The following is a 13,489-nucleotide window of genomic DNA, read 5'->3' on the forward strand; positions in this document are numbered from 1 at the left end:
GTTTTAGAAATCACAGCATTCTTCCTGCCAAGCTACCAATGTGCACAGGGGATTTCTTAATGGTTTAATAAACTGTTATAAAGAGCTCCTTGACTTGTCAGGAGAAAAGCAGCTGCCAAGGACTGTGCGCCATGGGCCCTTTTCCATTACTAGTCTCAGTGGTGTGGGAAGAAGAAAGTGATGCGGCTGGTTGTGTGAACTGTGCCAGCCTTGGGCCAGGCAGAAGCCAAGGACAAGAAGGATGGCAGGCATTCAGAGGGCTCATGGGGTAACAAGGATGCAGCCCAAAGGCAAATTGTTCACGCAGCCTGGGTCCAAAGGAAAAAGCAAGGAGGAATGAAGAATGTGGCTGGCATGAGGGGTTGCAGCGAGCAGCTCAGTACGGACCTCTGTGTCTCTGTTTAATAGTCATGGAAGGCACCACCACGTAATGCTGTTCAGTCTCCCCAGAAGCAAATTGAAAGCAGTTAATACCCCCAGAAGTTCAGGCCAGGAGAAGTTTCACTCCCCTCAACCTCAATTGCTTCCCGTTTTTAATTCAAAGAAAAGCATGCTGTCTCCCCTTTTGTTCCGGTGTCTAGGAAGATAAATGCTAGGTAATGTGCTCAGTTCTCTTAGACTAGATGCCTGGAGCTTTTCTCTTCTCACACCACACTCGCACACCCGCACACACTCACCCAGAAGTCTTATTTTCTCCTAGTCTCTTTCTGGAAGCAGATGGGGAGCACACAGCTACAGGGTTATGCGTGATGAACACTCATCAGCATGGCCTGGAGCAGTCAAGGGAGCCTTCCTGACAAAGGCTTGCCAGGCATTCAGGGAAGCCAAGTGCTTAGAAACCTGAGCACTCTTACAGAGTCGGCCAGGTGTGCCCTTGGCTCCTGCCATAGGGTTCCTGCATTCCTCCTTTGTTTGGACCAGGGGCTGAACATTGATGCCAGCCAGCTTCAGACCCTTCTCAACCAGGAACTGCTAACAGGTAAGGTCAGACCCATGGGCCTGCCAGCCCTAACCTCATCCCCACTGTGGAGCCAGTCCAGCATCAGCCCACCCTGACGCTGCTGTCCTTCCTGTTCTCTCCCCCCAGGGTCTCCAGGGGACACGTTCTCTTTGGATGAGTGCCGCAGCATTGTGGCTCTGATGGAAGTATCCTTTGCTGTGGCTCTGCACCCCACCCCGCCCAGCTCTGTGAGCCCACCTGCTCCGTGGGCTCTCCCAGCCGTCTAATTAGGATGCCAGGGAGCCCTTGCTCACTCTCAGTATTTCCTCTTCTTTGGTCCTAAGGGCACCCAAGGTCCTGGGTTCTGTGGATTCCATACCAACTCACCAGCTCTCCAGAGCAGAGCAGCCACAGCAACAATGCCAGTGGTTACCATCTACCAAGTATCTGCTGCATGCTAAGAATTGCACTGATGGATGTATGGATAGATAGATAGATAGATAGATAGATAGATAGATAGATAGATAGATAGATAGATAGATAGATAGATGATAGATAGATAGATAGATGATAGATGATAGATAAATAGATGATAGATGATATAGATAGATGATAGATAGATAGATAAATAGATAGATAGATAGATAGATAGATAGATAGATAGATAGATAGATAGATAGATAGATAGATAGATAGATGATAGATAGATAGATGATAGATGTGTGTGTGTGTGTGTGTGTGTGTGTGTGTGTGTGTGGCATTTTCCTTGCAATTCTTGCAATAACACCAATGATACAAGAAGTATTATCCCATCACGCAAAGGAAAAAACAGGCATTCAGAGAGGTTAAGTAACTGGTTAAGTAACCACACAACTAGTCAGAATTTTTGCATAGAGTTTAAATTGGAGTCCAGTCTCCAACATCTCCCCTGTCTCCTTGTAGTGGCACTGGGAACTATGTCCCATCCACCCCTCCCCTTACCACTCCCCTTACCACTGGAGGAGCCTTCCTATGTAAATACCTGACTCCATAAGCCCCCAAGTCAATAAAGATAACAGCCCCTGAAACTTGTGGAAAACTCCTCTGTCTACATTCAAGTGCACCCTGGTATTATTCTCACACTTGCTGCATTTGTAGCTGAGGTGAGGGGGGTTGGGGACAGCCGGTGTGGCAGGGCTGAGAACCCCAGGTCTCCTGACTTCTGTCCTGACTTCCACTCTGCAAAGAGCCATTTCTCCCCTTGCTGCTCCATCTCCCAACAGGCCAGGCCATAGAGACTGGCTTCACGGGTGCGTGACCCCCAGCTGCCACCTTGTAGCTCTGTTCTCGAATGTGTGCTGTCTCCCTGGAGTGAGACAGACCCCCGGTCCTCTGTTAACAAGGCTCGATGGGAACACGGAGCCAGCCATTGTCGAACAAGCCTTCTTGATGAAATCATAAATCAGGCCCTGTCTCTGCTGGCTGTGGTTTGGAATCACTCAGAGACACTGCCTGTCCCCTACAGAGGAATCAAAATGGTTTGTGGCAGCCCCACAGCCTGGGATAGTAACCCCAGGGCAGGTCAGCAGGTCACATCTGCTGGACCCCTGCAGAGAAGACAGGTCTTTGCTACGCTCCTTCCTCCTCCCCCACCAGCAACCCTGCTCCCTTTCCTCTCACTAGTTCCTATGAGGCCCTAGAGTGACCAGGGCTTTAATACATGGAGTGAATCCATCCCCTCACGTGCACAAGGACACCCTCCCCTGTCTCACTGCTTCAGGAGTCGCAGTGACGTCCCTTATACTCCTCCCCATGCTCCCCCGGCATGGGTCCCACCCAGCCAGTAAAGCCTATATTCGGGGCTCACCTTCTTCCCCTGGATTCAAGTGATGTTGTCACCCCCTTCTCAATGCTTCCTTCTCCAACTGCCCTTTTCCCTTGTAAAATAAGTCTAAGCCAGGTTGCTTGCAGACCCAGCAGGAGCCAGCCAGCCTGGGGCCATCCAGATGACACTGGGCTGACAGCTACTAGTTGATGGATGGAGCTGCTCCTGGCTGGGTTGGTGGGACCTACGGCCCCTCTGCTTGCTCCACACTGGACTGGTTACCTCTTAACTGCCCACCAGCTGAAAGTGAATGGGCGCCTTGACCAGGAGGAGTTTTCAAGGCTGTGGAGCCGTCTCGTCTGCTGCCAGGTACCAGCATGTGTGACCAGCACTCTTATTCTGTCCAGCTGAGAAATAGTTACAAGGTGCCCAACTCCGCACCAGGGCTGAGGGGTACACAAAAGGAGGAACCTCCCCGCTCCAGGAGAGCGTGTGTATTGTTTGGGGTGATGTCCACGTGCTGCTAGAGCACAAGGCGGTGCCCGGCCAGTGGCTGTGCGAGGAGCACCCTAGGAGGCTGGAGGAGAACAGGGCCACAGTGGGCAGTAGCTGAGACTACCATGAGCATTTCCCCCCTTGTCTCCACACTGGCCCCTGCAACATCCCCCAGCCCACTAGTCCATCTCATTTTCCAATCCATCTGTCAGGAGAGACATCGAAACCACAGCTGCAGCCTGTGGCCTCGCCATTGTTCTCAGGACAAAGTCTAAACTCATCAGAGCTGTGCACAAGATCCTCCAAGTTGGGACCCCACTTTGCGGTCCAGGAGAAGCCCTTTCACTCCTCTTCCTTCAGACCCAACCATGAGCCTGACCAGTGCCCACCTGCCCTGAGAATCCAGCCTCAAAAGCACCTCCCCTGCAGGAACCCCCCCCACCCTCCAGAAGGCTTGCCAGCCCCTGAGGCCTTGTTAGTGCCCCTCAGCTCTTCACACATGAGTCCATATAAGGAAGTCTTGTCTGCGGGGCTGCGCCAGGATGTATCACCTACTCCCTGACTTGGGGTCATTGGGCTTCTCACAGGACTCAGCAGCTAACACAGCCCTCCATTAAATTGTGGGGTTCTCCAGGGCAGGGGCTCCCTCACACTCATCCTTCCCCAGCACCTTCCTTGGTGTCTTGCACACAGCAGGCACTCAAACATGCTGGACAAGTGACTAAACTAATGAATCACTGAATGACTATGTGAACACCTAATGTAGAACACTCTAGGTCTCTCTTGATACTCACCAAAAGCCAAATAAAACCAAAGAAAGTTCTCAGGCTGCTATCTTACAGAAATTGTCTCCTGCCATTGGCCACCATCACACGCTTACTTGGGGGTATTTTGCCTTAGAACAGCTCTTCTGGGGTAGCTGTGCACAGGCCAAATTAGTCCCCAGTCAGCAGGGGCGCTTACATGCTCAGCCCAAGGCAGGTTACCTGCCTGAGTGTCAGTTTCCTCACCTGAGAAGTAATATGATGATCCAGTTATAGTGACAATTAGGGCAGGTAGAAAAGTCCAGCATAAATGGAGGGTTCCCTGTGCAAAATCCAGGTGTTAGAGTCACTACATCCTGCAGCTGTGGGTGGAAGCAGGTGCAGTTCCGCCCCACCTCGAGGCTTCTGCACTGCCCTCACTATTGAGCAGGACACACCCCGAGACTCTTGATGAATATTTGAGCATTTACTCCTTGCAGTTAACCTATGAGGTAGATACTGTAATTATTCCTGTGCTATAGATGGGGAAACTGAGGCCCAGAAAGATTAAGTAATTTGCCCAGGGTTATGCAGCTGGCAAAGAGGCAGGCAGGGATTAAGACTTGGCAGGCTGGTTGTAAGGCTGGTGCTCTTAACCACTTCCCTCTGCCAAGTCTTCAGAGAGCCCTACCCTCCCTCAAGAGCAGCAGGCTGCCCTGTCTGTCAGGAGCCATGTCTAGGGGGCAGGGGGCCAAGGAAGACAAAAGAGGAGGTGCGGGAGGAACCCACAGCCCTGCAGCTGGGGGCCAGGGTGGTTGGCTTGATAAGGCAGAGCCGACTCCTGCCTACGATCTTCAGTGTGCTGGACCCACTCAAGGTTTAGTGAGGCAGCCTCGGGGATGGTATAGGGCTTCCCTTTTCCCAGCACATCCTCTTCAAGGTGGGTGCCAGCACTCACACGGGCTTCCTGTCTCTTTTCCCATATCAGAGTGTTTTCCAGAACATCCAGAAGCACTCTGGAGTTTTCCTGAGCTCAGATTTGTGGAAGGCCATAAAGGATGCAGGTAAGGCAGGGGGCCCTTTGGGCTTTGATGAGGTGTGTGTGTGTGTGTGTGTGTGTGTGTGTGTGTGTGTGTGTGTGTGTGTAACGGCTGTAGACAATGCTGGTGCAGAGGCTGGGCCAATCAGGAGAGAGCAGAGCTACAGCTTCCGTATCCCCCCTGGTTTACGTGGGCCTCTGGGGGGTCCCAAGCTTGGGACTCAGACTCCATCCTCCCCCACTGAGTTCTCACAGGCCAGACAATTTCCTCCATTGCCTTTTCTCCCCAGCACAGTCCTAATTGTGAGAAAATAACCCCACACGATTGATGCCCTCCCAGAACTGAAACTCACCTTGGAGACGCTTCCATTTCAGCATCAGGGCCACCAGGGTTAAATATCCACGGGCAGCCTGCTGCAATCTCTTCACAGAGTTTGGATCTAAATGAAGTCAAGTGGCATCTGACTGGGTCAAGTAGGCCAGAGCTTTCAGCCCTGGGATAATGATCCTAATATCACGGGGCACATAAGTGCTTCATAGTTCAGCGAGAACATGCACTCACGCCATCATCTCATTTGATTGTCTCCACTCCTCTGCCATCTGAGTCATTATCTCAACTGTACCAATGGGGAACATAGATCGCAAGAAGGTTAAGTCAGGGAACTGCCATTTTCCTTAATAAAATGTAAAATCAGATTCCCCCAGGTTAGCGCTGGAAGGAGAGGTCCCCAGTTCTCCCTCCTGTGGCTCCTGGCCTGGGGACTGAGTAGAATCATGGGCTGCTGCTCCCCTTAATTCGTCATAGCAGAGAGCTGTGCCTCTCAACCTTGAGTGTGCACTAGAACCCTCCAGAATCTTGGTAAAGCACAGATGGAGCCTCGTCCATCACTCAAAGTTTCTGATTCAGGAGGACTGTGATGAGGCTCAATAATTAGCATTTCTTGCAATTACCCATGTGAGGCTGGTGCTCCTGGTCTAGGGAACACAATAGTAGAACCACTGAATAACTACAGAAAGATAGAATCTTTAAAGGAGACCTCACTAGTGATTTCAGAATAACAAAAGGGAAAAAGATAGAGAATAGTTGGAATTCAACAGAAAAGCAGTCCAGGCCCAGGCTGCTAAGGTAGAGGGGCACGGAGCTAACTATAAGGAGAGAGCGTAACTTGAAACTGTGGTGAGCTGGAGGGTGCTGCCCCATCTAGGGCCTTCAGATGACCTTATTAACTGCTGGAGAAACTGTGTCTTAGCTGCATGGGGCTTGCAGGCCACCAGCCTCATCCACTGGATGGATGGCTTGGTTTGCACAATTCTGCCTGCCTCCCAAAGCTCACAGGCCTGTTTTCCAGTCTGCCATTGTCTGCTATGTGCCTCCTGGAGCTCATACTAGATGGCAAGATGGCAAGGTCCAAAGAGAGAAAGGCATCTTGCACCTGAGGCCACTCCTTGCTTGGTGCTGACTTAGGCCGGTGCCTCCCTCTTCCATGAGGCACACTTGCCAGCACTAGCAGAAACCACACACAGGCCCCATCTGGAGTCTGGGGGTCCAGGGGGAGGCTGTTGACAAGGTCAGCAGCGGAGAGGCCTGACAGAGGCAAGGCTGGGAGCAAAGCCCAGGTGGCCTGGAAGCTCCCATTCCACATGGGAATTATCAGATGATTGGGAAGGCTGAAGTATCCTCCAAACAGCGTGTATCTTGAGTATCTTGAGTTGGTCTCTGGTCAAACTCCAGAACACTGTCATGGGGGCCCAGCAGCCAGTGAGAAAGAGGCAACTTCAGAATCATAAAGGCACTGAAGGGCAGCAGACTAGCCACTGAGCCGCTGAGGAGGAAGCGGGGCTAAAAGGCCGCTAGGCCCCCTGGGCACCGCTCACAGCAAAGGGCTGCCCTTCCCTCAGCTCTTCCCTGCTCACTAGCTCACCCCGTGGCCCAGACTTCCTTGCAGGGATCTCTGTCAACAAAGAGCTGCTGGACCTCATGACCCTCAGATACAGTGACCACACTGGAAGGGTTGGCTTCTCCAGCCTGGTCTGCTTTCTGTTGCGACTTGAAGCCATGGCAAGTAAGTGTCACCTGGGGGCATCCTGGAGACCGTCACAGTGGGCAGAAAACACGGGAGAGGCCCAGGAACACACTCCTGCCCCAGGTCTGGGCAGGGCCTCAGCCATGGGCTGGCTGGGGTCCTGTGTGTGGATCCCTGGCTGCAGGAGCGAGCACCGGCCTCAGCCTGCATGTAGTCGGTCTGTGTCCCCTGCAGCCCGTCTGCACCTTGTTCTCCCCAGGATGGCCCCCTCCCAGGGCTCTCATCGCTGCATCACCCTGTCAGTGCCTCTTTCAGTAACAAGGTTAATTTACCTCCCTATGTCCCCTTTCTGGATTCTTTACAGTTTAAACCTCCCCTTCTGTCATGCAATGAATGATCTGGGGCTCTGCTGAAGGAATTACACACACAAGAGAATAGGTGGGGACAGCCGGTCTTTCCCAAAGCTTCAAAAATTCAACTACATGGGTCAGAGGTTTTGACACTTTTTATGTTGTTGTAAATGAAACCTTTGTTGTGAATGAAAGCTTATGCTAAACCCCAAGCCATGACAGAGCTCAGACGCTGTGAGGCTGAGGTAGAATGGTTGAGGCAGAACCGGCATGAGGCAGTTCTGTAAGCACGACAGCGGAGCTAGGCAGCTCAGACTGAGAGGACAGAGGCCTGGAGCTGACAGAGGAGGCGGAGGCGTGAGCCTTGCTCCAGAGAGTTCTCAGCTGGACAAAGGAGGCTCCCAAGCTGTGCAATGAAATACTTCCTCAGATGAGCCCCCGCATCCCCAGGGCCAATGCAGAGGGGTGTGGAACGGGAGGAAGCGGGGGGAGGGAGAGGGCCCCGTGCGGCCCAGAGCAGACAGCGATGCGCCCTGAGCTGCCCCATGGGTGGAGAGTTTGTCTGGGGAGCAGGGGATGCCCCCCCTGTGGGGACAGAGCCCCTCACCCCGGGTCACCACATTTGTTTCTGTCTTAACAGGGCCCAACCCTCCCTCCCTTGGCCCGTCCTGATTTTTCTCCTCCGTTTTACCCTAGGGACTTTCCAGAACCTCTCTAAGGATGGAAAAGGACTCTACCTGACCAAAATGGAGGTGAGGGGCCTTCCCCTCCCAGAGACAGCGCCCAGCCCCAGGCCACCTCTCCTCACTGATTCCAGGGGCATTTTTCTCCCTGAGAATATTGAACAGCCTGTCAAAGGCCAGCCGAGCTGCCGGCCCCCCTGCCTCCAATTACTGCCTTTATATATTGCTGACTGCCAAGGCTGCTTCAGGATCTTGGCAGACAGATTTTACTTTTTTCCAATAGCTTAATAAAGCAGAGGATTATGTGGGAGTCATAAATCCAAGAGGGAACTGAAGAACACCTGCTGAGCCCACTGTACATTAAATTTACTCCCATGGAGTTTTAGAGCGAGCCTCCTGGCCCAGCCAGCTGGTCGACCTCAGCTACCCCTACACTGGCTATTCAGGAAGTAGCAGAAGATAGGCTCTAACAGGGAGCTGAGACCTCCTGCCTGGGCTGGAATTAGCTGGAAAGGGTTGATAAGACAACTGAGATCTTTCAAGGAAGGAGGGTACCATTTGCCCTGTTCTTTTATTAAGCTAACAAGTTTAAAGATTGATTGTAATGATGATACTTACTTTCAGTGGATGAATCTGGTCATGTACAACTGAAGCAGAGAGTAGAGCAGTCCCCAGAGGCCAGGTAAGACATGACAACTTTAGAATCCTTTCCTCCTAGGAGTACAATTTCCTTTCTTCTCTAGAAACCACACAGAAGATTCTCTCCCTGGGAGCAGCCTCCCCAGAGATTACAGATCCCTTATGTGTGTAAGCCAAGGCTGAGCTACTCAAGGCCCCTGAGTTTTAGGGTTAAAAAATGCTGCAAATTTCATCCAAGCTGTGTAGACCAGTGGGCTTTCATGAGAGTGTAGCTTAAAGTCATGAGTGAGGGATTTAGAGTTCTTTCTTTTAATTAATTTCTTATTGAGATACAATCAACATTTAACATTGTATTAGCATTAGGTGTACAACATAATTTGACATATGTATATATTGTGAAATGACTATAAGTTCATATCCATCACCACACATACAAATTTTTTTCTTGTGGTAACTTTCACAATTTGCTATCTCAGCAACTTGCAAATATATAATACAGTATCGCAAACTGTAGTCACCATGATGGACATTATATCCCCAGGACTTATTTGTCTTATAAATGGAAGTTTGTATCTTTTAACCACTGTCACCCTTTTGGCCCACCCACTGACCCCACCAATGCCTCTGGCAACCACGGATCTGTTCTCTGAATCTACAAGTTTGTTTTTTCAGATTTCACATATAAGTGAGTTCACTCAGTAGTTGTCTCTCTCTGACGCACTTCACTTAGCATAATGTCCTCAAGGTCCATCCATGTAAATGGCAGAATTTCCTTCTTTTTATGGTGGAATAACATTTCGGTGTGTGTGTGTGTGTGTGTGTGTGTGTGTGTGTGTGTGTGTACACACAGCACATTTTCTTTATCTAGTCATCTGTTGATGGACACTTGGGTTGTTTCCATGTATTGGTTATTGTAAATAATGTTGCGGTGAACATGGAGGTGTGTGTATCTTCTTGAGTTAGTGTTTTTGTTTCCTTTGGATAAGTACGGAGAAGTAGAATTGCTGGATCATATGGCAGTTCTATTTTTAATTTTTTGAAGAACCTCATACTGTTTTCCGTAGTGGCTGCATCAATTTTCATCCCCACCAACAGTGCACAAGGGTTCCTTTTCTTCCACATCCTCTCCTATACTTATTTCTTGTCTTTTTGATATTAGCTACTCTGACTGGTGTGAGATAATATCTCATTGTGGTTTTGATTTGCATTTGCTTGATGATTAATGATATCGAACACCTTTGAAAGTATTTTTTGCTATTTTTGTCTGCTTTGGAAAAAATGTCTATTTAAATCTTCTGCCTATTTTTTAATCAGGTTATTTGTTTGTTTTTTTCTATTAAGTTGTATGAATTGTTTATATATTTTGGATATTAACCCCTTACCAGATACGTGATTTGCAAATATCTTCTCCCATTCAGTCAGTTTCCTTTGCCTGTGTGGAAACTTTTTAGTTTGATATAGTCCCACTTGTTTATTTTTCCTTGTGTTGCTTTTGCTTTTGGTGCCAAATTCAAAAGAATTGTTGCAAAGATTAATGTCAAGGAGCTTACTTCTATGTTTTCTTCTAGGAGTTTTATGGTTTCAGGTCTTATATTCAAATTTTTAATCAATTTTGAGTTGATTTTTGTTGGGGTGGAAAATAGTGGTCTGGTTTCACTCTAGAATTCTTAATTGACATTCCAAAGAGGAAAAGCAATTACTTGTCACAGGAAATGCTAATATGTGGAGCAATAAAAATGACCAGACTTTGAGGGTATGATAGTTGGGTCTAGCTCCAGATCTACCATTGCCTCACTATGCAGCTATTTAGACATCTGTAGGCATCAGTCTATACCTCTAACATGAGTGTGGAAAGAATTAATTCCCATTTCACATTTTTCTACATGTTTACTTTCAGGGAACAGACCCTAGACTTACATAGTCTACACTTTACCCTACTGTAGCAGAAACTCAGTAGAGTCTGCTAGAATTTTCCAGGACTAGGAAGCTCAATATATTGTGTTCCCCATTATTGGACATCTCTACTTGTTAAGTATTCTTTATCTAGAGGCAACAATCTACTTCCCTGGAAATTTCTACCCGTGTTTCTAGCTCTGCTGTCTGGAGTACTGTAGAAAAAAGATTTTATGTGCCGGATCTTGGACTACTTGAGGATGCCTTACTGCCCCATCCAAAGCCTCTCTTCTTTAGTTATCCATGTTGGCTGTCATCTGGGACTAACTGGTGACCATACTCCAATGACCCTTTGAAGTATACAGTTCTCCTATGCAGCAGCCCTGTGATTAACATATTCTGAGACCCTATTCTTTTTGTGAACAGCATTTATTTAATCTCCCAATCATGTATCTTGAAATCAAGAGACACTTTCTCCATAGGGAAATAATATTTTCGTATAAGTATTTCCTGATGAACACTTGGTGCTTTCTAATGAACACATGTTAACAAACATTGCAGAAATCAAAGTTAATTTGATTCAACTGTATTTCCTTGAATTCTCCTTTCACTCCTGTTTAAAATAAGGCATTTGATCATTTTCACTTTCCAATCTGCCTGCTTTATATTCCACTCTGCATGATTTCAAATATTGGGAGTGAGTCTTCAGTTGTATATTAAGCTAATTCAGCATGCAGGACTTAAAGCTGAAACTATGAAATAACTGGATTTTCTCTCATTATCGTTTCTCTGATAGAGGGTCTGAATTCCCTCTGAAATGATTTTTCCTATTCTGAAGATTATGTAAGAAGGAAGTATAACATAAGACACATGCTTATTTGTTTAAATTTCTTTCATTAATGCCTGTTATCATCCCTAAGAGTGTCCCCTGCCTCCCTTATTAATCACTGCCCCCTGACAGCAAGCACATTATTGACATATCCACCACTCTTGGATCATGAATTGCTTTGCAGAATTGGCGGCAGGAGGATGAAGTTCTGTCTCCACATCTACAGACCAATTCTTTCTTTTCCACCTTCCTCCTGTTATGCCAGAGGGCATATCCCTCTGGAGGTGTTCTGGAGCTCATTATCTTCCACCCACACAAGGGCCTGGTTGAATGAATTCTCCCTTCTGTATTCTAAATACTAAGCCTCTCTCTGTCTTCTGGAGTCTTCCCATTCCCATTTAAACATGACTATCTTTTACATTTCTTCCATCTCATATTCCCTTCCAGCTATACCTCCATTGCCCTCTTCTCTTTACAGCCAGACTTCATATGGGAGCTAATCAGCTCCATACCTTCACCTTCCCCTTTGTCCTCCATCTACTTCCATTTGGATTTCTCAGACCGCATCTCTCGCCCTTACTTTTGCCTTGGCTTCCTATCTGGTGTTCCTATATCCATCTAATTCCTGAAGTTAATTTCCTGCAGTCTAACTATACTTTTCAAAATTCACATCCAATCATTGTACTCCCCAGGTTAAAACCCTTCAGTGCCTTCCTATAGATAGATATTCAGGCAAGGTCTACAGTCATGACCATGACCTGCATCACCTGGCCCCTGCCCGACCATCTAACAGACTTGTGTGTCTCCTCCTTTCTGCTCCCTACTGCCATCATACCCGCATTATTACCTTTACTTCCTTCCATGCTTCATTCTTTCCCCACTTCAGGTCCTTTGTCCGTACTCCCTGCTTGCCCCGTTAGGTGCCTGACTCCTGTTCCTTCAGGTCTTAGCCCCAGCTGGGCTCCTCTATTTACTCACACATCACACTTCCCTAGTCGTAAAATTCAAAACACTTTGTTGTTGCCCACTCTGTCCTTTTTTTTTTTAGAGCTTTATCGAAATATAATTCACAAACCACACAGTTTACCCATTTAAGGTAAAAAGTGCAGTGGGTTTTCATACAGTCACAGAGCTGTACAGCCATTGCCACAAAATTACAGTACAGTTTTCATAACCACCAAAAAGAAATTCCATGCCCATTAGCAGTCACCTATTTTTGCCCCACCCTTCTAGTTCTAGGCAACCATAAATCTACCTTCTGAAAATATATTGGCATATTGCAGACATTTTCTATTATTGGGCTCATGCGATGTTTGGTCTTTTGTGACTGACTCTTTCACCAAGCATGGCATTTTTAAGGTTTATCCGTGTGGTAGCATGTATCAAGACCTCATTCCTTTTTAGTGCCAAATAATATTTCATTTTGTACATATATTTTATTCATCCATCCATTCATCAGTTGGTGGACACTTAAGTTGTTTTTGCTTTCTGGCTATTGTGATAATCCTGCTCTGAATGTTTGTGTACAAGATTTTGCATGGATGTATAATTTCATTTCATTTGCGTGTATGCCTAGGAGTAGAATTATCGGGTCACGTGGTAACTCTATGTGCAATATTTTGAGGAACCAACAAACTGTTTTCCAAAGCAGCTGTACCATTTTACATCCTCACCAACAGTGAATGAGGGATTCAGTTTTTCTATATCCTTGTCAACACTTATTATTATCTGTTTTTTTTTTCATTATAGCCATTGCAGAGGATGTGAAGTGATAGCTCATCGTGGTTCTGATGTGCAGTTCTGTGATGGCTTATGATGTTAAAAATCTTTTTAGTGTTTATTGGCCATTTGTATATCTTCTTTGGAGAAATTTCTATTCAAATCCTTTGTCCATTTTTAAATTGGGTTATCTTTTTTTGTTACTGGGTTGTAAGAGTTCTTGGTGTATGTGTTCCTTTACAAATCCCTTATCATATATGTGATTTGTAAAACATTTTTCCATCATGTACATTATCTTAAGCTTCTTGCTTATATCATTTATAGAACATGA

General features: G+C 47.2%; 1 protein-coding gene across 1 annotated transcript in view; it reads left to right on the plus strand.

Moving 5' to 3' along the window:
• The window catches only part of CAPN13 (calpain 13), a 67,815-nt gene that overhangs the window by 51,128 nt on the left and 3,198 nt on the right, over nt 1-13,489 (plus strand). Inside the window, exons 15-21 of the mRNA XM_037009295.2 lie at nt 922-979; nt 1,088-1,146; nt 3,045-3,113; nt 4,971-5,046; nt 6,956-7,084; nt 8,092-8,147; nt 8,703-8,760. Coding sequence (XP_036865190.2) covers nt 922-979; nt 1,088-1,146; nt 3,045-3,113; nt 4,971-5,046; nt 6,956-7,084; nt 8,092-8,147; nt 8,703-8,729 — 474 coding nt within the window. The 3' untranslated portion in view covers nt 8,730-8,760. The remainder of the gene's footprint in view (nt 1-921; nt 980-1,087; nt 1,147-3,044; nt 3,114-4,970; nt 5,047-6,955; nt 7,085-8,091; nt 8,148-8,702; nt 8,761-13,489) is intronic.

The sequence above is a fragment of the Manis javanica genome, chromosome 1 (assembly GCF_040802235.1).
Source record: "Manis javanica isolate MJ-LG chromosome 1, MJ_LKY, whole genome shotgun sequence".
Classification (NCBI taxonomy): Eukaryota; Metazoa; Chordata; class Mammalia; order Pholidota; family Manidae; genus Manis; species Manis javanica.